At 40.1% G+C, this 23,942-nt stretch overlaps 1 protein-coding gene across 1 annotated transcript; it reads right to left on the minus strand.

Moving 5' to 3' along the window:
• Window positions 1-1,463: 1,463 nt before the first annotated feature.
• Window positions 1,464-22,974, minus strand: LOC140551802 (uncharacterized). The gene is made up of 5 exons (XM_072675492.1): window positions 22,938-22,974; window positions 6,013-6,171; window positions 4,915-5,016; window positions 4,556-4,783; window positions 1,464-3,152 (listed from the first exon to the last, which is right to left on the minus strand). Exons 2-5 carry the CDS (start codon window positions 6,169-6,171, stop codon window positions 2,649-2,651), a joined length of 993 nt encoding a protein of 330 aa, XP_072531593.1. The 5' UTR covers window positions 22,938-22,974; the 3' UTR covers window positions 1,464-2,648.
• Window positions 22,975-23,942: the final 968 nt, after the last annotated feature.

Consider the following 23,942-nt stretch of genomic DNA (forward strand, 5'->3'; position numbering starts at 1 on the left):
GGCATATTTGTTGATCTGACCCACAAAAAGTGCTGACTCTGACTTTTCTGGTATTATAGAAGCAAAAGCAACGTAGCACTGCTCTTGAACTTGAACTCTTCAAGATATCAAATCCTAATGACGCCCAAAAGAAATTTTGAAGTGAAGTACGTTCAAAGTTCAAAGAAGTTTGTTTGTTCGTTTTAGAACTAATTACTGTTGTGTTCAATTAATTGGAATCAAAGACTGTTCATTCGGTAGTTGACAATGAGATTAAGATAGTCCAGGGAAGGGAGTTTGTGAAGCATGTTGTAGGAACGTAAGGAAGGAAAACGTAAACAATTACCACATATAGCTGCTGTCTGATTTAAAACACATATCTCCATTTTTGTCTGTTTCTTCCCTTGTAGCTGCTCTGTTTGAATAATTATGGATGAATAGACCAATAGAAAGGCTGTACATTACTTTGAATAAACTCTTTTTTTACACTATGTTCCATTCAAAGGCAAAAACATTTTGCCTTCTCCTGTAAAGTCACCATTTTGGAGATACATGATTGTAATTGGACAGTGATGATATGCACTAAAGAGCTAATATAAACAGCTTTTTCATTGCTTTAATGTAATAATAAACAGTTCTTTAGTAAAGGCAGTGGTGCTACATAGAACCACAACAACTCAAAGAACCAATTTGGATGCTTAAATGGTTCTCTTCATGGTTAAAGGGTTCCTTGTATTGGAAAACGTTCTGTAGCACCAAATACTGTATGGAATATGTTTTGCATGGAGTGCAAACACCTGGATGACTATACATACAAGTTTGACCTCACTACTAACATTAAAATCGAAGGGAGCAGATTAGAGATTAAAAGGCTGGTTCTGAAACTGTGAGCACAAACATCTTCATCAAACTGGATTTCCCAGAGTTGACCGTTCACCAGAAACTCAGCAAGGCAGCTACGAGGAAACAAGGCCTCACTTTGAAGAGTCCATAAAAGTATCTGACCAGAGACTAAAATTCCCTGTATAATCCAACATTGCAGACTGTTATGAAAGCCCCAATTAGTCTTTGAGGTTTCTGTAGAAGTGTTTTTATGATGTCTGGTGATCATTCCAACAAACTCTGATTCTGATTTTTGATCGTGATCTCTGCTTAATATTAGATATTGATATATGATAGACCTTGCTGTTTTTTTGTTGTTGTTTTGTTATTTGCTGATTTATAATTTACTAACACAAACCAAAACCAGGCCATAATCAGGCAAAAAACCTGAAAGTGTAGAAAGTGGTGAAACAATTTAAAGAAAAAACTATTGGAATGAATACTGTTCCTACCAACTAGAGCAGAGAGACTGATTCTAAAAACGAATTTCAATTTCAGTTTCTATCTTCATTTACGGCAACACTCCCCTTCCCCCCTACACATCACCACCACACACACAGATATACACACCACTGAATGCTCAGCATGTTTATTTGGTCATTGTCACACTTGGTCATTAATATATGTATATATACATTTCAAATAAATAATCAATAAATATAAAAATAAATAAATGCATTAGGGTGGAAAGTACAGGAAAGAGGTCGGGGAGAGTAGAATATTGCGTCCGCTACTCGCCCTGTCCCATGATTGGCTGGATCCCACAGCAGGGAGGAAGTAGGGGTTTGTTGGGGAAGTACTGGCGAGGCGGAACTCCCGCAAGATTCTTGTGTGACAACTGCACTGCCAACAGCAAGATGGCAACGGACGGTTATTTTTGTATTGCTGTTGGTTTTTGTTCTTTCAGTATTTGGATTCAATGACAGCATTTCTAGTTCTGCTTTAAATGCATGGACATTACAACTGATAGAACTGAGGACTGTAAGTTAACAAGTTTGCAGTTCAGCTTAAAAGGCTTCCAACTAGTGCAGAATGAATTCCAGTAACATAAAGCACTACATTCAGTCTAAATCTGTAAAACATTAGACCATTGGCTCAAAATGGTCAAACCTTGTAAAATCCCCCTTCCCTTTTTTGTGGTCACTCACCACACAAACTGAACAGCTAAAGTGCAACATCTACTTGGCACAGTTTCAGACTTCACAGTGTGTCTCTAGTAGCAAATACGTGAACATTTATAGGCCTGTGCTCCACAGGCTAGAGCAAATCCAACTGTGAGACTAGACTGTAGTTCTAGACTACTATAGGTTCATAAAGAAGCATTCATTGGCCAGGGGAGGATGTTTTAGTGCCATTTCTTTTTTTGAACCTGCAAACTTTGGGCTTAAAGACTTAAACACATTCACATTTTTGTTGATGCCTGCATATGAACACACGTTAGATTTGCTCTTGGACCTTGTGGCACACAAACCATAGCTGCCTCGCTTCCTTCATTCTTTGTGAAACTCAGAATGTAATGTAGTAAACACAGTATTCTGAAAATGGCATCTGTTCAGCAGTGGACGATTACAGTGAAGGACTATGAAATGACAAAAAAAAGTCAACAGTAACTGATTAATAATAAATAATATTCCGTAATAATAAATAAAACAATGTGGTAGAAATTTGAGGTACTTGTGTGTTACATTAGAACACAGACATTTGTGCATGTGTGTGCTGGATGATTAGTTTCTTTTTTTTTCTTTCATGTTTGCCTTCTTTCATTTTGCATTTTCCGTTTGTGCGTCTTAGTATTTAGCCCGCAGAAGTGTATAATCTCGTGCTAGCCTGCTTAGATACCGCTCGAGATCCCTGAGAATAACATAACCCTCCAAGCGGGATACCCACCTTGATGGGCCAGACACTTGGGCGGTCGGCTTGGCCTTGGACGTTGCAGCGACCGTAGCGACCTGAGTGACTTCCTCAGAGCTGGAAGCTGCTTCTGTACTTGCAAATGAGGTCTGTCCTTCATTGGTGGCTGCCATGTCCCATGGGGTTGAGGTCAGAATGCGGCCCAGGGTGGAGTAAGGCCCAGGCACGCTGGCAATGGGGCTGGAGGTAGAAGTAGTGCTTGTGGAGGTTGGGTTGGAGGTTTGAGATGACATAGCTGCTGAGCTAGAATGTTTGTCAGTGGTCAGGAAGGGGTTTAGGGTCGGGGTGGGGTGTGTTGGGCTAGAAAAGGCACTGGTCGGAGATGCAGTGGGCATGTAGTCAGTAGCGGGGTCCTGCTTTAAGACCTTCATTTCCGCCAGCTGTGGAGAAGAAACACATGAACATATCACAATGAGCGTCAGTCATTCAGGCCCTTCCATTCAAAACAAATGTGGGATTTCACAGAATGGTGACTGAAACCACATGTGTGAAATCATCATTAAGGCCAAAGTTTCTGAACCTGGTCCTCATGACCCAGCATTTCCCAGCATTTCTGCACAGTATGTTATGACTTTGCACCTATGTCTCTGTGCTGTCTCGATGCATACATATTAGGCAGGTAACAGCATATCATGTTTTATTGGACTGGACTGCTTTGAGACTAGCATGTCAACTAGCATGTAAACAGTTGTTCAGCTTGTGGATGGCTGAAATTATGTATACTGAATCAAGACACCGGCATATTAGAGTACCATACTAGGACACTATGCAAATATCACTTCTAAAGAAAAAGCACTGATTGGGGCTTTCATAATTCTCTGTAGTTTTGGGTTGCACAGGGAATTTTAGAGTTTAATGGACTTCAAAGTGAGGGCTTGTTTCCTCGTAGCTGCTTCAATGAGTTTTTGGCGAACGGTTAACTCTGGGAAATCCTGTTTAACAAACATGTTTGTGTTTTCAGAACCAGCAAGACCTTCAATTTCTAACAGTCACAGTCATCCAGGCTACTATATATTGACTGATTTGTTATGAAGTAAGCTCACGATAGTATCATGTACCCAGTGTTCTTAATTTAAGGTTAAGGTGAGTTAAGGAACATGCAACACAGCAAAAATTGGTGGGCTGCTACATGCACCCCTTCAGGGCCACTGCACTACACAGTTTAGTTTATAGTCTCAAAGCACTCTCTATATTCAGCCAGCAAGCCGAACTGGGTGCTGGTGGCGGTCAGGTAGACCTGTAGGTCTTCCATTTGACAAATGTATAGTCTAAAACATGGAATGTTAACGCAAAGGCACTTGGTATAAATGTGTAGATGGAGGACACAAGGAGAACCGCCAGCAATTTAGGAAACACAAATAACCGCAATGCTTAAGTTATTCTGTTTTTGCCCATTTTGCCTTGGCAAACGACTGCAAGTGTTCCTTGCAGTTGTGTAGAATAGGGGAAAGTCTTTTACATATATATGAAAAAAAAGTCCTGGAGCGAATTGCCCCGAAACTTCCTGTGGACTTTTGGCACAAGCCCTACCTAGTGGTGAGCTCTCCCCTATTTTGCAATGGCAGTGTGGGCTTTAGTGTGAGACTTAGTCATCATTTAAGAAAGTGCAAGCCTATACATGCTTACAGACAGAAGATCTTGTAGGAAGACCACAGTGAAACAGAAACCCTACAGGCCCAGCAAAATGATCCAGACTTTGTAAAGTGTAAACTGGTAAGTGTAGTTGGGTCAGAACTAAACTTTAAAATATATAATGTGTGTGTGTGTGAACACACTCATGTACCTGAGAGCTGACTTGTCTCATGAGGTCACGCAGATCCAGCTGAATTCCCAACATGCTTTGGGGCAAAGTGAGCAGTGGCCTTCCTCTTTTGTTTCTCCTCTGAATTGCATTGTCTCCATCACTCTCTGTCCCTTCTTCCTTTTCCATCTCCAGTTTCCGGCGCTGGCTCTCCAGGTGGGTCCAGAAAGTATAGAGGTCACGAGAAGCCGAGGACAAACGCTCACTGTCCTACATGCACACACACACAGCCGAGATGAAAAACTGCTCTTCATATACAGTATTGCTGTGTTTGTAGTTACAGCAATAATACTCTCTTTTCTCTAACAGACACACGCACATACTCACACACACACACATACCTCCATTTGTAGCCAGGTTTGATATTTGATGGTGACTGACGGTAGTGTGTTGAGTACAAGCCTTCTGTCCTCAAAGAGACTGTCACCAAACTGCTGTTCCTTCTATCGCATAGAAAGAGAACATGATCTTTAGTACCAATCATAAGGACAAGGTAAGTGTTAGGAGGGTAACAACACAGAGCATCATATTGTCTTGTTCAATACAAGCCAGTGCAAGTTCAATGCACACAAGCAGCAAATAAGACATTCAACAGACTGGACATGATCAAATATTGCTGAATAAATTACATGAAGTTTAATAAAAATGAAACAAGACGGCTCACAATGAGGGTAGGGCAGGACAAGCACGCTGCTAGCAAATGTGTATTAACTTGGGGCTAATATATTAGCTCATTACTCACTAGTATTATAGTTATATTATTATATATTATGTTAAACTTTTGTATTTCATTTCTCCTTATTTTTCTTTTCTGTTCAATTAATCGAATCTGGCAGAGTTATTAAAGTACCATGGTTAAAAAGTACAATTATTATTATTATTATTATTAATATTATTAATATTAATATTAATAATGATCATATTACATTTAGCCCAACATGTAATGAATTATTCACTTAATATAAATTAAAAAATAGAATATTTCCACCTTAATACTGCAGAGGCTCCGTACAATCGCCACACACATGTATGGTATCAACTTATGAAGTTTGTCGCTACACAGGTTACAAACTACGATACAGCATCAAAAACAGACAAACAGACAGACAGACAAACAGACAGATAAACAAACAGACAGACAGACAGACAAACAGACAGACAGACAAACAGACAGACAAACAGACAGACAGACAGACAAACAGACAGACAGACAGACAGACAGAGACAAACAGGCAGACAAAAAAACAGACAGACAAAAAAACAGACAGACAGACAGACAAACAGACAGACAGACAGACAGACAGACAGGCAGGCAAACAGACAGACAAACAGACAGACAGACAGACAAACAGACAGACAGACAGACAGACAGGCAGGCAAACAGACAGACAGACAGACAGACAGACAGACAGGCAGGCAGGCAGTGTTTGTGTCCTTACGTATCGTTGCAGCAGCTGCTGCACGCGGGCCCGGACGGAGCGCGTCAGTCTGAGGGAGTTTGAGAAGCCGTGGTGCGCGCTCTGATGGCTGACTAGTGAACTCCAGCTCTCCCAGAAAAACGCGCTGAAAAAGATCCCGAAAGCCAGTCTGCAAGCCATCTACAAACACACACACACACACACGAATTAAACACGAGTAGAATGAATGCCCCAAGGGAAACAAATTAGATTATTAGATCACCATGGTTACTGAGTAATTAATGAAACCGCAATACGCAATAAGTGCTGTAAAAGAAAAAAAATGTCATCGAGATTTCTTGTAATAAGTCAATACAAATACGGGTTGGAGGTGAAAAACCACACCGTGCTAAAAAGCTGCTAAAAACAACTAAGCCCTGAAGTGTTCTGCGATTTTCTGCGAGTGAACCTTTAAAGCACGCAACATAAAAACAGACCCGTTTCAGTTAGACTCGGTTAATCATCTCCTCTGGTGGTAAATATCTGTAAGCGCCGAATCCACTGTTTCAGTCTCATTCTCCCTATCAGCTCTGATTACAGAGTGAAATCCATCCCGATCATCACAGCCTGGCCACCAGACTCTCTACCTGTCCTTCTCCTCATGTGCTGCTGAGGACGGGCTGCTGAAGTCGCCCCGAGGTGCTGCTGAACCCACAGCATCCTAAAGTCCATTAAAGTCCAGAGACTCACCTCGGATCTTTGAAGTGAATGGATGGAGGCAGGGGCTGTTCACGTCTAACTGCTGCTGTGCGAGACTGAGAGTGAGTGTGTGGGGTGTGTGTGGGGTGTGTGTGAGTGTGTGTGAGTGTAATGGGATTTTATAGAGCTTTTCGTGATGTAAGGGGTTTTTTCTGGTATCGATGTATCGGTCAAAAATGTTAACACACAGATTCCTAAGTCATACGTACATTACTAAATACATGTATAGATACAGTCTTGTGCAAAAGTTTGGGTACCCCGGATCAAATGACACATTTCCCATACGTTGTGCAAACACATACACCAGTGCCGGATGTTGGAAATCGTGGCTGTTTTCATTTAACATCAACAACTTCCAGGTTGTCAAAAAAAAAATAATAATAATAAGAGGAAAAGACCTATAACTTTCCAGTGGCTGTTTGTTTTTATGATCATTTTTATGAATTATCCCTGTTTATCTTCATTATAATTATAATAAAGGGATTCTGTGCTGCTATGACCGCTACTAAAATGACCGCTACTAATTCGCCTTTACTGCTGTTGTTAACAATATAACATAGCCTGGTTAATATTGTATTATATATATATATATATATATATATATATATATATATATATATATATATATATATATATAAAACACATATATATTATATATATCTTATTATTATTATTACTATTAATATTATTAATACTACTACTAATACTAATACTAATTTTCTCTTTATTATGTGCTTTGTTTCAGTTCTGTAAAGTGTAAGTTTTTTTTGCTTTATTTGCAAAACTGCACGAGCTTCTTACTGTACCATCATGGGGGATCCCGTTATGTAACGAAACTCGTTTTAGAGCTTTTCAGGAGGAAACTCCTATCTCTACCCCACCCACCCCCCCCCTCCCACCACCCCTCCATTTCCTACTGTACTTGCAGTTCTTGTACTTCCATTTATTATATTGTTATACTTATATTCTTATTCTGCTTTACATAATTAAATACATAAATCTTAAAAATAATCTTAAAAATAATCTTTGAAATAATCTTAGAAATAATCAGAAAATGATTTTAGATGTGGCTCCCGTCCTAAAGTGAGTGCCGCCACTTCCGACTGAACAAATGATGTAGCGTGAAGTCGCTTCATTCAGCTCGACCAAACACTCTGAATTAAGCCTGTTCAGTAGTCTCACCACCGGAGGTTTTGCATTGTTTGTGTATGGTGTAGGTGAGCATTGTGCTAAATGCTGGGAACAACAGGCTGACGCTAAAATCCTTTCTAAATATGAGGATCCATAATAATCAGGCGTGCCAAATTACATGTTGAACTTCTAAGTAAAATATGTTCACATCCTCTCCCCTTCACGTGTGGACAGGCCCTGTCTGTGCTGACCAGTGGCTCAGACGTCTTTTCAGTGGTGGATTTGTTAGAAATTTGATTTAGAAAATTGGAAAACGTTGAACATTTGATACAAGCAGATACATTCACAAATTAGGGTCATTTTTTGCAGCTCCACAAACTTTACAAATCACCTGAAAACTGACTGAGAAATTATCATAAACAACAGTATCCAAATCATCAGTTCTCAGATATCAGATAAAACAGATATGATTATTTATTATTGTAAATATAGTAATAGAACAATACAATAAGTACATTATGATATGTATTTAATGTATGTATAATTTGTATTATATATCTGTATTATTATTATTATTATTACTGAATGTTACTGTACACAAATAATGCAATGATTAATGTGGTTCCAAACACTGATACAGTAGTTCCATCAAATCAGCCAAAATACATCTGTTGTATTTTATTATAGATAGATAGATAAAGACATATATGTTTATTAATCTCAGAGGTAAAGTCACATATTTTAGCTCAATAATAAAATAGTGATAACACAGGACAAGCTAATACATATTAATAAATACATAGTAAATATAAAAAAATGAAACTTCCATTTAAAAAGATAAAATATTATGTATGATATTAAATATTTATAAATATATAAATATGTGACTTAATTAACTTAAATACTTTACTTGTTTCGAAAGGCTTATTGTGTGTAAAGGAGCAGAAGTAATAAATATTGGCTACTGTAGTTAAAAGTAGTAAAGTGGATAGTAAAGTGCATTAGCTCCCTCTGTGTGTGCAGTCGAGGTAGCTCATGATTCCCACTTGTTAGCAGGTTCAGTAATGACCAGATGGTAAAGAAGACCACAACGAATCTTATCATCACCATCTGAAAAACAAATCGAAAAAAATCCAAAATAGCACCTTTACAGAAGAAGGAGAAAACCTTCTTAACTTCTAGTGAGAGTCAGTGTAAAACAATGTTATTTTCAGATACCCTGTCTTATTTAAAATCATTTAACAAATCCTCCACAGAAAACTTTTATTTTCTGAAATGTGATACTAAAGAACATAGCATATTAAATTATACATGTTGCATTTTAGTTTTAATTTTTTTAAGTTGTAGTGAACAGTGAATATGTAATAGGATTTCCTATTTTCACTTAAAAAACACAAACCATGATCTTAACACACCCTGTCCAGGGGGTGTTCCTTTCTTTGCACCCCATGATTTCTGGTAGAAACCGAACCCACTACACCCCTGACCAGGAAGTGTAGGAGTAGACACGAAGGTTATTGGAGGAATGAATAAATGAATCATTTTAACATAATTTGACCAGGGTGCCAAAAGTTTGCAATGAATTTGTGGGAAAATGGGTTGCGGGTTACAGTGAAATCAGGGGTTTCGTCTTAGTTACAGTCAAACCAGAAAGTCTACACACCACTTTCTACTTCTCCATTTTTATTATGTTACAGACTCATTCTACAATGGGTTGAGTTCAGTTTTGCACTTGTTTCTGCTCATTTTGCACAAAGGTGTCACTCCTGGTATTCAGGCCAAAATGTTTTCATGGTTTGAGAGTCCTCTATGTCTCTATTTGGCAAACTCCAAGCAGGCTGTCATGTGTCTTTTACTGAGTAGTGGGCTTCCATCTGGCCACTCTACCATAACGCAGTGATTCGAGAGATTCCAGTGCTGCCTGGATGGTTGATCTTCAGAAAGGTTTTCCAAGTATACGCTGGAGCTTTGTCAGCATGGCTTGCGGCTTCCTGCTCACCTCCGTGGCAAAGGCCTGTCTTCCCCAATCGTTCAGAGTTTGCTCCCATGGCTTGGAGTTTGCTCTGACATGCACTGTCAACTGTGGGACCTTACATAGACAGGTGCTTTGGCAATCCCCAATCATGTCTAATCAATTGAATTTACTACAAGTGGACTCCAATCAAGTTGTAGAAACATCTCAAGAAGTATCAGTCACAACGAAATGCAGCTCATATTTGGGTTTCATATCAAAAGGTTTGCACACCTGTGTACATATGATATTATACATCTCAATTTTTGATAAATAAGCACAAATATCTAGAAACCTGCTTTCACTCTGTCACATTTTGGGCTATTTTGTGTAGAATTTTATGACAAAAAATGAACTCAGTCTATTGTAGAATAAGTCTATAATGTAATAAAAGTTAAAAGACGTGTGGAGACTTTCCGGCTTGACTGTGTGGTCAATCTCTAAAATGGACAAATTGTAAATGGTTTAAAACTTTAAGAGATGGTAACTGTCAACAATTGTGAGTTATTTTGTCTATCTCTTTCTTCTCTACTTCGTAGAGCAGCTTTTCTTTTAGTCTTGGGACTTTTTGGTCTTAGAGCAAATTAAGGGTTTTTGGTCTTAGAGCAAAATAATCAACGCCGCTGCCGTGATGCATGCCCGCATTCCCAGAAGTGCTGCTAATAATTGTAATAACTGGGCCTCAAAGGCATAAACATGTTATTTGGTCTCAGAGCTAAACGGCACGAAACAAACAAAACAAAAGCAAAACAGAGTTACTGCATTAGTCCCGGTGGGGGAAACATGAAAAGTGAGATAGAAAGAGATAGAAAGAGACCCAGACAGCTACCAGGACATGATGGGAATCTCCAATGACAATTCAGGAATTTAAATTTCAATAAAGGATTTTTTTCTCTTGCAATCAAAATAAAACCACAGTGCATGTTTTTTTTCTGCCTTACTTGCTCTGATACACCTGAGTTACCTCATCAGGGAATCATCAAGGCCTTTCTGAGCTGGCTCTGGTGTGGGACAAAAGGAGGCAAAAGACAGGAATGTGTTGTTTGTGCAGTTCCCAAGCTTGAGACTAAGAGGTACTGCATCCAAGAACATTGCCTTCGCAGACATCTGTGCAAAAGGAAGTGAAATTATGTCTGGTGCAGGTGAAGGTTTAACCTGACCTACCTTGGGAAGTGAGAAACCCACAGCTTCAATAATGTAGCCTAACCAGAAATGGTCTGCTGTTGCTACTCATCAACTCAACTACCACATATTAGCATGATCAAACCAGCATCAAGCGTATTTGCCGTTATTCCCTTTAATCTGTTCTCAGCCTCATTAGAAGTTTAGATGATCATTTCCTAAAGCATGGATTCATCTAAGATACCGAGCTATTCTACAAAGAAAACACTTTCTGACAACCTTTTAAAAGTGTGTAAAGTACAGTTAAGAAGCACATGACCCAACTTGTGCTTCTTAGCAGTGGTTGTTATCAGGAAGGACCTATACAGGTAGTGGCATTTTACAATGTAAAGAGCTAATGTTTCTACAAATTATACGAATGCTGCAGCTGTCTTTAACTGTTGTGGTCAAGAGCAACAAATAAATTGAAGGACGTGGCCTTTATAAAGACCAATCAAGGTCAAGAAGGTCAAAGACCCACAGTTAAATGGTAGGAACAGCATAATGCTACTAGTACGGCTGCACAGTATACTGTTCGCAATGTGGGAACATTGCAGGATGTCACATAAAGCAATTTATTTTTTTTATTTTTTTTGCAGAATGATGCAAAAGGAAAATTCACACTGTTCTCATTTTTCATGACAAGTCTACCAGAGGCAGATTATCATTTATTTCACTCTAATCTTGGGTACACCAGAGTGCATTATTAACACTCCAAGGCTTATTACACACTAAGGTGTTTTATTCAGTAAGCACATGGACTTCTGGTGGGGCTATTTTCTGGTAACAGAAGTTTGTTATGGCTGGCGGGTCATAGGCTGTTTGAGGTGTTAATATTGTGGCATGTTGGATTATTGGCCTCCTGATGAAAATTTCTGTCATTTTTCATATCGCAATATATATTACTAAAAAAAAAGCGATGGCAATGTCAGCTTGTTCCAATACCGTGCCGCTCTACTACTAGGGTTACATGTGTGCTTCAGCATGAATGGTTAACCTAACTACCGTGAAGATGGCCCAAGAGGAAGAATTACAGCAAAGTAAAAAAAACTGTCTGGGGCGAGAAAAACAGAAGTTTGACGTTCCAAGAGTAGAATTTGTGTACAAATGTACAAATGTGAGTGTTTTTGCAAACATGGGTGTCTTTAGTCTAGCCCAAATGAAAAAAGATTTGATCTTTTCTTGGACTGAAAACAAGTTAATTAGTTAATAGAGTAATGAAACCTTGCTGACATCTTTCTGTTATACCCAGAGCTAAAAGAGGAGAGTAGCATCAGGAATTCACTGCTCTGGAGTTCTGGAGAAAAACGAGAAAAGCTGTGGTCTACTAAGATTACTGAGATAAGAACAAAACTACTGGTTTTGGTGTCATCTTGTACTTTTGTTATGTATATATGAGTCAGCCAAGACTGACACTCGCATCAGAAAACTGAAGCCGTGAAACAGTGATTTCGAACACGACTGAGTCGCATGGAGCAGACAGACCTGAAAGAGAACTTAGAATATTTCGACCCTGTGAGAGAGCTGGTGACTGTCTTGACCAGCTTTCTTCAGTGTCATGCTATAATATCAAGATTTCAGTAGTCCTTTATTTTATAGTAGGATGACTTGAAACAGGATGGGTCCCCCTTGTGAGTCTTGGTTCCTCCCAAGGTTTCTTCCTCCAGCTCTGAGGGAGTTTTTCCTTGCCACTGTAGCCGTTGGCTTGCTCACGGGGGGTCCTTCATGTTATTTCTTCTTTCTTCTCTGTCGCTGTCCTTTATTAAGTACTAATTATGTAAAGCTGCTTTGTGACGACAACAGTTGTAAAAAGCGCTATACAAATAAATCTGACTTGACTTGACTTGATTACCTTAAATGTCTAAATTCAACTGACAAAAAAAGCTACACTGTCTGGCCAGGTACCTATATTAACTCTACAACTACAAACTATGTTTGTAGATGTTTTAATCATTTAAATCCATACTTTGTAGACAAGTGTTGAAAATTGCATCACTACTACTACTACTACTACTACTAATAATAATAATAATAAATTATGTGATACATAGTGTTGTAAGAATATGATAGAATAAGATCTTTTGGTATAAACCATTTTGGCAAAGAGTGTAGGGCATGTTTAACAAAAATATACAATATACCAATATAAACAATATTTATTTAGTATTTATGAGAAATAATTATACAGATGAAATTGCGAGTGAAATCACAGAATATGATTGATGACTAGTTGAAAGAAAGCACCTTTCTGAATCCTCCTTGGAGATTCCCATTACATCCAGCTAAGTGGCCGTGTCTCCCTGTATCTCTTTCAATCTCACTTTCTCTCGTTTTCCCCAACTGGGACTCCCTTATGCCTCCCTAAATCCTTGTTTTGCTTTTAGTTCTGTTTTCAGTGGGTGATCCCTTATTTATTGCCAATCGCTCTGAAACGCAATCGCGCTTAAGTCCATTCAAGCCTCGGTTCTTCTTATTAAAAGCAGCACTTCTGGGAATGCACACATACACTGAGTTTGAGGATGAGGTGCATTTTAGTGAATGCAAGACTTTAGTCGGAAGTAAACAGAACTGAAATGGTCGCTGCCGTGTTTCCAGTTCCCGTTTAATTTTCGGGTTGAGCAACAATTCACACTTCCTTACTCCCATTCTCTTTTTCAACAAGGCCGAACAGAGGATCTTTCTTCTAATATTTAAACAAAACCATCACTGAATAGGGGGTGATTTTCAACCTGGTTCTCATTCTTAATTTTATTGTCATCCTAATCACCATCATTCTCCTGTTCCTCATCCTCCTCCCTATCATCCGCCTTTCCCTTATACTCACCACCATCACCATCATCCTCCTGCCTATCACCCACCTTTACCTTATTCTCACCACCATCACCATCATCCTCCTTCCTATCATCCGCCTTTCCCTTATCCTCACCACCATCACCATCATCCTCATCCCTATCATCTGCCTTTCCTTTATCCTCACCACCATCACCATCATCCTCCTCCCCACCATCTGCCTTTCCTTTATCCTCACCACCATCACCATCATCCTCCTGCCTATCATCCGCCTTTACCTTATTCTCACCACCATCACCATCATCCTCCTCCCTCTCATCTGCCTTTCCCTTATTCTCACCACCATCACCATCATCCTCCTGCCTATCATCCGCCTTTACCTTATCCTCACCACCATCACCATCACCATCATCCTCCTTCCTATCATCCGCCTTTACCTTATCCTCACCACCATCACCATCATCCTCCTCCCTATTATCTGCCTTTCCCTTATCCTCCCCACCATCACCCTCCTCCCTATCATCTGCCTTTCCCTTATTTTCACCACCATCACCATCATCCTCCTCCGTCTCATCTGCCTTTTCCTTATTCTCACCACCATCACCATCATCCTCCTCCCTATCATCCGCCTTTCCCTTATTCTCACCACCATCACCATCATCCTCCCTATCATCTGCCTTTCCCTTATCCTCACCATCATCAACATCATCCTCCTATTCCTCCTCCTCCTTATCATCTCTTATCATCGTTCTCTGGAATGATGGTGCTCCATCCAATACACTTGAGACTCGTTGGGGAGTTGATGATCCAACATTCTGACCTCTACAGCTCTCGTCACTGAATGCAAGCAAATCCCCACAGCAATGCTTCAAAATATAACAGAAAGCAGTCCCTGGACAGTAGAGACAATTACTTCAAATAAAGCAGGGAAAACTCTTTTTGCTAGAAACAAAGAATGAACAGGTGTCCCAATACTTTTGTCCATATAGTGTGTATGTATATATACACACACAAACACTGTACACTACATTTACATCCTCTACAGAAACACAGTTGAATTTGACAGGTAATATAAACCCTGAAGCAGTTAATGACAAGGTTTTGAATGTACACTGCTCAAAAAAATAAAGGGAACACTCAAATTACACATCCTAGATCTGAATGAATGAAATATTCTCATTGAATACTTTGTTCTGTACAAAATTGAATGTGCTGACAACAAAATCCCACAAAAATCATCAGTGGAAATCAAATTTATTAACCAATGGAGGCCTGGATTTGGAGTCACACAGAAAAATTAAAGTGGAAGAACACACTACAGGCTGATCCAACTTTGCTGCAATGTCCTTAAAACAAGTCAAAATGAGGCTCAAGATTGTGTGTGGCCTCCACATGCCTGTATGACCTCCCTACAACGCCTGGGCATGCTCCTGATGAGGTGGCGGATGGTCTCCTGAGCGATCTCCTCCTAGACCTGGACTAAAGCGTCCGCCAACTCCTGGACAGTCTGTGGTGCAACGTGACATTGGTGGATGGAGCGAGACATGATGTCCCTGTGCTCAATCGGATTCAGGTCTGGGGAATGGGCGAGCCAGTCCATAGCTTCAATGCCTTCATCTTGCAGGAACTGCTGACACACTCCAGCCACATGAGGTCTAGCATTATCCTGCATTAGGAGGAACCCAGGGCCAACCGCACCAGCATATGGTCTCACAAGGGGTCTAAGGATCTCATCTCGGTACCTAATGGCAGTGAGGCTACCTCTGGCAAGCACATGGAGGCCCTCCAAAGAAATGCCACCCAACACCATTACTGACCCACTGCCAAACCGGTCATGCTGAAGGATGTTGTAGGCACCAGATCGCTCTCCACGGCGTCTCCAGACTCTGTCACGTCTGTCACATGTGCTCAGTGTGAACTTGCTTTCATCTGTGAAGAGCACAGGGCGCCAGTGGTGAATGTGCCAATCCTGGTGTTCTCTGGCAAATGCCAAGCGTTCTGCACGGTGTTGGGCTGTGAGCACAACCCCCATCTGTGGACGTCGGGCCCTCATACCATCCTCATGGAGTCGGTTTCTAACCGTTTGTGCAGACACATGCACATTTGTGGCCTGCTGGAGGTCATTTCGCAGGGCTCTGGCAGTGCTCCTCCATGCACAAAGGCGGAGGTAGCGGTCCTGCTGCTGGGTTGTTGCCCTCCTACGGCCTCCTCCATGTCTCCTGGTGTACTGGCCTGTCTCCTGGTAGCCTCTGGACACTACGCTGATAGACACAGCAAACCTTCTTGCCACAGCTCGCATTGATGTGCCATCCTGGATGAGCTGCACTACCTGAGCCACTTGTGTGGGTTGTAGAGTCTGTCTCATGCTACCACGAGTGTGAAAGCACCACCAACATTGAAAAGTGATCAAAACATCAGCCAGAAAGCATAGGTACTGAGAAGTGGTCTGTGGTCCTCAGCTGCAGAACTACTCCTTTATTGATTGTGTCTTGCTAATTGCCAATAATTTCCACCTGTTGTCTATTCCATTTGCACAACAGCATGTGAAATTGATTGTCAATCAGTGTTGCTTCCTAAGTGGACAGTTTGATTTCACAGAAGTTTGATTTACTTGGAGTTATATTGTGTTGTTTAAGTGTTCCCTTTATTTTTTGAGCAGTATATATTCAGTGCATTAAGCATTCAGCAAATAAACAGAAGCTGGGCTGGAGTAGGTGTGAAGAAATGTCATTTGAAAGCAGGTCATTTGAACAGGGGTGTTCATAACCATTGCATGTGTCCTTAAATAGTAATATCAGTATCATGTATATTCTGCAGCATGTATAGCACTGTAAAGCTCTGAGTAAGCAGCAGTAGTACAGTAGGCCGGGTGGTTTCCTGCTTCAGGCATGTGCTCTAAGTTGAAGAGGAATCCTCTGCAAAGTCATGTCATAATGTCACTTCCTGGTATTCCCCGACTGGTACGATTGTGAGCGTAGTGCTGCCCGTCATGTCCTGGTAATATTTCCAGAACACACATACACCCACCTACACCCACACACAGTTTTTCATTTAGTGTCTGACAAAAGCTTGGGGACAATTCACTTCTGGGATTTTTTTTTGAGTGACTATGAACATTTCTTGGAGATGAGGATTTTCACTGTCATTTAGCTTCAACGCTTAGTTTCAGTTTTAAGCGTCTTCATTGGTATCCTTGGTAAAAATGCCCATAGTTTTAGGCTGGGATGTGTTACAAGTTTGTATAGATGTGATCAGGTGCTCCGTCAGTGATTTAGGCACCCGATGTAACAATATTGGGTCCCACTACAGGACCATAAAATATAACACTGTGCAGACATGCACACAACATTCTGCATTTAGTGCAAGACTGACACATTCTATAAAACGTGCTAAAGGCCATCTTTTGCAGTTTAGGTGCCATTTAAAAGGTACAAATCTTGAAGACTCTAAACATTAAGAAAAATAAATAAATAAATAATAATAATAATAATAATAATAATAATAATAACTTAAATAAACTCTCTATAAGTAAAATAAAATAAACAAACCTAATAACAATAAAAATACATATTATATTATATTATATTATATTATATTATATTATAACACTTGTCAGTTTTGGTTCAATTAAAACAAACCCTGGTGTGATTGCTCTAAAAGCATGCTAAGAGCACCAACATGTGCAGATACAAGAATATCATTCGTGACCATGGGTATGCTATAAAGTTATACATGAATATGGAGAACGAGTTAGACTGTTAGACCAGTGGGGGAAGAGAGTTATAGAGATGAGGAGGAAAACTAGAAAAGGCCTGGTCCCCAAAGCCATAGGGGTTGGATGAGGGAAGGGTGAGCAGCCCGGCTGAAGAAGACCTGACAGCAGGGATGGAGGATTTGGAGGACAGGAGAGGATCAGGCAGATACGAAGGAGCAAGGTTATCAAGAGCTTTATTAGCAAGACATTTGAATGTCAGTAATTTACAAGAAGCCTTAAGTGCTTATGTGGTGATGTGAGTGGATGTGAGTGAGAGGTTTGTTAAAGGAAGAAGAGTTAATGGCAGCTGCTAAAAGTGAGGTACAGTAGTCCAAATGGCTGGAGATGAAGCAAGAGGAGGACTGCCATAATGAACAAGAGAGCTCCAAGGACTGATCCTTGTGGATCCCTTTGAGTGACAGCAGTGGTAGAGGAGCGATAGAGACACCCAGAAAGGGTTAAGATATGAACTATTTCAGGGCAGAGCTGGTGATGCCTAGCTCACAGAACTTTAACAGGAGAAAGTAATGATTCACTGTGTCGGAGGCTGCATTTGAGGGTTCGTTTCCCTTGGTTCGGACCATCAAGAAAAAGGTGGGTCAGTCCAGGAGTCCTGCTTAATTATTTTTGAGAATTATTATTTAAATCTAACTGCTGGACCCTTAAACCTGGTTCATTATCTCACGTCATCTTATACCAGTATTGAACCACAATTTAGAGTATGAACACATGCTAATTTGTTAACAGAAGGATGTAAGTCAAAACAGTAAAATCTGATGTTACTGTGGCTGCATCCCAACTCACACCGATCTCTGGTCCTCCTGAAATTGATGTTCTGGGGTTCACTTCAAGCAGACCCAGGTGTGAAAGCAATCCGCTTCCAGCGCCTCATGTGGCTCATTTTGTCATGTGGCTGCTTTGACTTATCACCTGCATGGTGCTCCTAGTTTTCCTGCATGGTGAAATGTGCTAACTCCAGATAACACTGTTCTTCACTGCACTGTACTTTTTAATAGTTTGTGTGGTGTTGTGGTGCTCTATGTTGCACCATGGGCCTGGAAATTTGTCTCCACTGTGTACTTGAAAGACAATAAAACCCTCTTGACCTTTGCTTAATCCTTTAGATTTGCTGTTTTCCTGTTTTCAGCTTCATTTAGTTTCGCTTTAGTTTATTTAATTTTCTCATCAATGTGTTCTTGTGTATTGTCAGTAAACCCAGCACTAGTGCTAGATAACCTTGTGTGAGTTTCGCTCCTTACAGGTGACTATTTTTGAAATTTTATTTTTAACAGTAATTTTAATTTTAGTTTTAATGTTTGTATATTTTGCATTGCAACTAATGGCACTTTTGAAATGTTGTATTTTTGTTGTTTGTTTAATGGAGAGGTTGGTTAGAGAACTTGCTGCACATCCAGTCAGTGACACACTTTTTTTTTTACACATGATTATTGCTTCTGTGATCGTCAGCTTTATCACATTTTGCAGCCCTAATACTGCACCTAATACTGCACAAAAAGTGCATACACACACACACACACTGACCGCTTCTTCCACTCCGCCCAGAAACCTTTCTCTCTTTAGGCCATTTTCTCTTCCTCATTTTCTGAAGCAAGACTGATGCAATTTTGCCTCCCTCTCTCTCTGCATGGACATGCAACGCAAACAATTTTCCTTTTACGTTGCAGTGTCGGTCTCTCCGGGCCCTCCCCTGCACTTCTCAAGGTTTCTGATTTCCACTTTTCCTTTAAACGCTCTTTATACGAAGAAACTCAAGTCTCTGAATTCTCCTTTTTCTACTGAGGTCCTGATCACGTCATGTTAAGCAGCTGATACGATATATTACAATACTTACATACATAAAACACCCACATACCCCAACCTCAGTGCATTTACAAGAAGTGTTTAGGACAATTCTACTTTGGAAATCCTTCCAAATCAAAGTTAGTAAACATGCTAAATAAGGTTAGCATGACTGCTAACTTCAGTGCTGGCAAGTGGAGTGTGTAGTGTTAGAACAGCTGGCGTTAAAACAACATAAGTGACTTCTTTAATAGATCTATTCCTTGAGTCTGAATGGGCTGCTTGTACACTACTACTGCACACCTTGTGGGGCACATTTATCATATCTTATCTTTGGATCATTTACATTATATTTAAGGCATTTAGCAGATGTTCTTATCCAGAGCGACTTACAAAAGTGCTTTGCTATTTACCCAAGAAAAAACATAGCTAGTTAGAATAGACACGACTAAACACAAGTCAGTAAGGTGACCACTCTGCTATTCGCCCAAGTACTCTCTGAAGAGGTGGGTCTTCAGTCTGCGTTTGAAGACAGCGGGCGACTCTACTGTTTAGACACCCAAGGGAAGCTCGTTCCACCACTTTGGTGCAGGACAGAAAAAAGCCTGGATGCTTGTCTTCCATGGATTTTGAGGGATGGTGGGTCGAGCCGAGCCGTACTTGAATCCCGAAGGCCTCTTGGTGCAGATCGGCTTTTGACCATTGCCATCAAGTACGGAGGGGCTGGTCCTTTCTAGGCTTTGTAGACCAGCATCAAGGTTTTGAATCTGATGCGAGCAACCGCTACAGGAAGCCAGTGAAGAGAATGCAGCAGTGGAGTGACATGGCTGAATTTAGGAACGTTGAAGACGACCCGTGCCGCTGCATTCTGAACTGTACCAAACCGGACTGAACAGCTATTTTGCACTCTGCCTATTTGCACTATGACTATTTGCACACCTGTACAGATGTTCTTTTCTGTAAATATATTTTCAGCTCTTTATTACCTTTAGTACTTTTTACTTTTTTAATTTATCCCCTACTATTTATTGTTTAGTGTCATTTCCCTTTAGTTTAATACTGTAAATAATCTGTGTTCTGTGTTTTTTGTTACTTGTCATACGTGTTGCTCTCACCAAGACAAATTCCTTGTATGTGTAACATACTTGGTGAAATAAAGAGATTCTGATTCTGATTCTGGATGAGTTGCAGGGGCCTGATGGTACACAGAGGGAGACCAGCCAAAAGAGAGTTGCAGTAGTCAAGTCTCGAAGTGACAAGAGACTGAACGAGCACCTGGGCGGCCTCTCTAGAGAGGAAGGGCCGAATTTTCCGGATGTTGTACAGGATCAGTGTTTTTGTTTTTCTAACATTCTCTACTGCAGTTAGGTTGTTCAAGTTTGCCACATGGAGCAAAAAATGCTCTGCTCATGCTCACAGCTGTCTAAAAAAAAGCATCCTTTCACCACAACATGAGGACAATCAAATAACTAGTATAGCTTTTCCTGTGTTCCTTCCAGCTACAATACACAATATACAATAATATGAATTGAAAACATTTGAAAAAGAAATTGGTGAGTTCCTGGGTCCACATTTACCAACATTTCTTTAAAAAGTGGTATGCAAGTCTTGCCCAGTTAGGGTAATTGTACAGGAATCTACAGGAAGGGATGTTCTTCAGTAGGGTTCAGCTATAATGGCTACGACAGAATACTACGATAGAAATACTTTTAGCTCATATCTTATTATATAAAGAGTAAATGGCAGCTGGAGATGGAGATGTGCCTGAAGGTAAGATATATCTGATAGCAAAACACATGCAATTCAGACTAGCAAGGAAATTTTAATACTGAGTTGAAATTTGAATGCTGAGTTTATATACAATTCTGCTTCTCCTAAAGGGGCTACTCAACTGAAGTCACACACGCTTTTCGGCGTAACATAGGGATACATTTTATTGTCATGTTTCTGCCATTCAACAAAAATATCACTGTTAGGGGTAGAATATGAAATTCAATCATTTCTGGAGAGCCACTTCACACCAATACACTTCTGTGTTTTCCCTCAGCTTTCAGACAATTATATCCTTTTATGACGCTGCCACCCAGTGGACATAATCAGCATTACACACTCTATTCAGTGAGGGGAATAAGGTCAAGCAGCCACAGATTGACTTATTTATTTAAGTTTTATTACAGCAATTTGATCATCACAAAAAAGATGGCGTGCAATTATAATGTGTGTTAAAGGGTTAATATTGTACCTTCTGTTCGGACAAAGTTACTATTTAAATGAAGGTATTTCTATTAATTTATTCATATTTTAGCTCATTTGCAATACTGCCCATGTGCCTGTTGTCAGTAGAGCAAAAGGCGCCACCAAATGCTAAATAACAACCTAAAATGAATGTTAAGATTTCAAATATTGTACTGAAACTGTGATGCTGATCATTTAAATCATTATCAAGAACCTTGTATTAACTAATGTGATTCTGAACCAGATTTGACTCTCACTGCAGTACAGCAAATTAGCCACAAGAGGGCACACCAAATAAAATGCTGCTGGCCAGAGCGCTTAAAGTCTTGTCTAAGTGGCCTGTTACACAGTCCAGCTCACAGTTTTGCCTGTTCAGTTGTATCAGAGAGGGGAAAACATATTTGACTTCTAAGACCATTAAACTAGGTCAAACAAGAGGTCAAACAAGGTTATTTATGTAGTGGATAGTTTGTTTCTTAGGAATGACCAATACACATTTGTCTGCAAAACAGGCAATCCCTAAAATCCCTTTCGTCAACAGCCTGTATTAATACAGAAGCTTTCATGCGTTTTCCATAGCAATATACAGATGTTAGTAAATAAGACATCAAAGCCATTTTAAAAGATGTTTTGAGAGGTCCTGGGGTCTGACACTACCAGTTAATATAGCAGAATAGCAGACCTGATGCTACACTATCATGTTCAGTGTTGTATAGAGATGCAGCAGAAGTGCTCTGCTCATTTGGGCTTCTAGCTAAGGTCATAAAGACCATTTGCAATTTGTCTAAATCATATTCCTTGAAAGGGCTAAAGTACTCGAAGATCAGAGTGCTGTGGTGTTTGCAAACTGCTTCAGTGGTATCAAAAGAGAATAACTGTCTGTCAGGCAGGTGACCACAGGCAGCTTTCTGAGCAAAACCATAAGCAAAACCATAAGCCGGGGGGGGGGGGCGCAAATGATGTTAGTGCTTTTCGACAGAAAGTTGCCTGCAGTTTCTACACCAGTTGAGGAAGTCTGGTGTTAATCAAAGGGACATGACTCATTCTAGTGTAATGGTGATAGCCATTTTGAGGATGTTACTGTAGTTTTGAAAAGAATCAGTTCCCACAAGCTTCTGACAGACTTAACAAATCTAGAAAACACGTCAAACATTTATGGACACGAATGGCTTTGAAAAAAGTATCTGCTCATATAGTATCATTTCAGGACCCTCAGCGTAATTATTATGCAATATTCTCTCTCTTAAATGGATGGGTGTTTAGGGTAACTCTAGTAGTTAAAGAAAGCTGCACTCTACGAGAAAGGCCAGAGCAGACTCTACCTACTGAGGAGACTGAGGTCCTTTGGGAGCACTCCTGAGGACTTTCTTCAACACAGTGGTGGCATCTGCCATCTTTTATGGAGTGGTCTGCTGGGGCGGTAGCATCTCGACAGCAGACAAGAAGAGACTGAATAAGCTCATAAAGAGGGCCGGAGACAGGAGGATGACAGCCAAGCTGGCATCCATGCTGGAGAACAGCCCCCCCATGTGCAATTAAGAGTCATTTGCTGTAAATAATATTGTTTCTTATTTATATTGTGTATATAGTGTAAATTATTTATCTACATTTTTGTAACTGAGTGTCTTGCTATCCCTTTCTGCTGTGACACTGAGAATTTCCCCACTGCGGGACTAATAAAGGATTATCTTATCTTTTCCTTATCTTATCTTATCTATTTATTTTGTGTATAGTTTGGTAATCGTCCAGCATGGCTACCCACAGGTATTTGCTTGACAGTCTCCAGCCTTGAACAACATGGCTTACCTGTGGCGTTTGCATGTCGATTGCCAGCCTCGTACAACATTGCTACTACGCACATCACCACACATCAGCTAACCTAGCTAATGTAACCTAGCAAATGTTAAGTAGCATAGCATTTTGAATTATGCATGAATCTACACAATCCCACTGTGCTAGCAAATATCTTTTTTAGATGTTCATGGCCATAAATCCCTGCACAAATGTATATTATGATCAAATACCATAATTTAATGTTAGAGAGAGCAACAGCATGGCAAGTAATTAGCTTTAGCTATGTTAGCATTAGCAAACTGTTTCTACAATTGCTGCTGCAAAGCAAACCAGGTGTGATTATCTGTCACAAACATTTGCCAACGGGACAAAACAATAAGTTTTGAGCAAAAGTAAGTCAACTTAACCCACCTATCCAGCAGAAAAAAGGTATCTGCGGGGGGAATTTCGGAGGTCTCTCTACCATCCAGCCTGATCTAAGATCTATGATCTTTATATTCAGCTTTTGCTCATTAGATCTTCTCCTTTTTTGGCAGT

The sequence above is a fragment of the Salminus brasiliensis genome, chromosome 1 (assembly GCF_030463535.1).
Source record: "Salminus brasiliensis chromosome 1, fSalBra1.hap2, whole genome shotgun sequence".
Taxonomy (NCBI): Eukaryota; Metazoa; Chordata; class Actinopteri; order Characiformes; family Bryconidae; genus Salminus; species Salminus brasiliensis.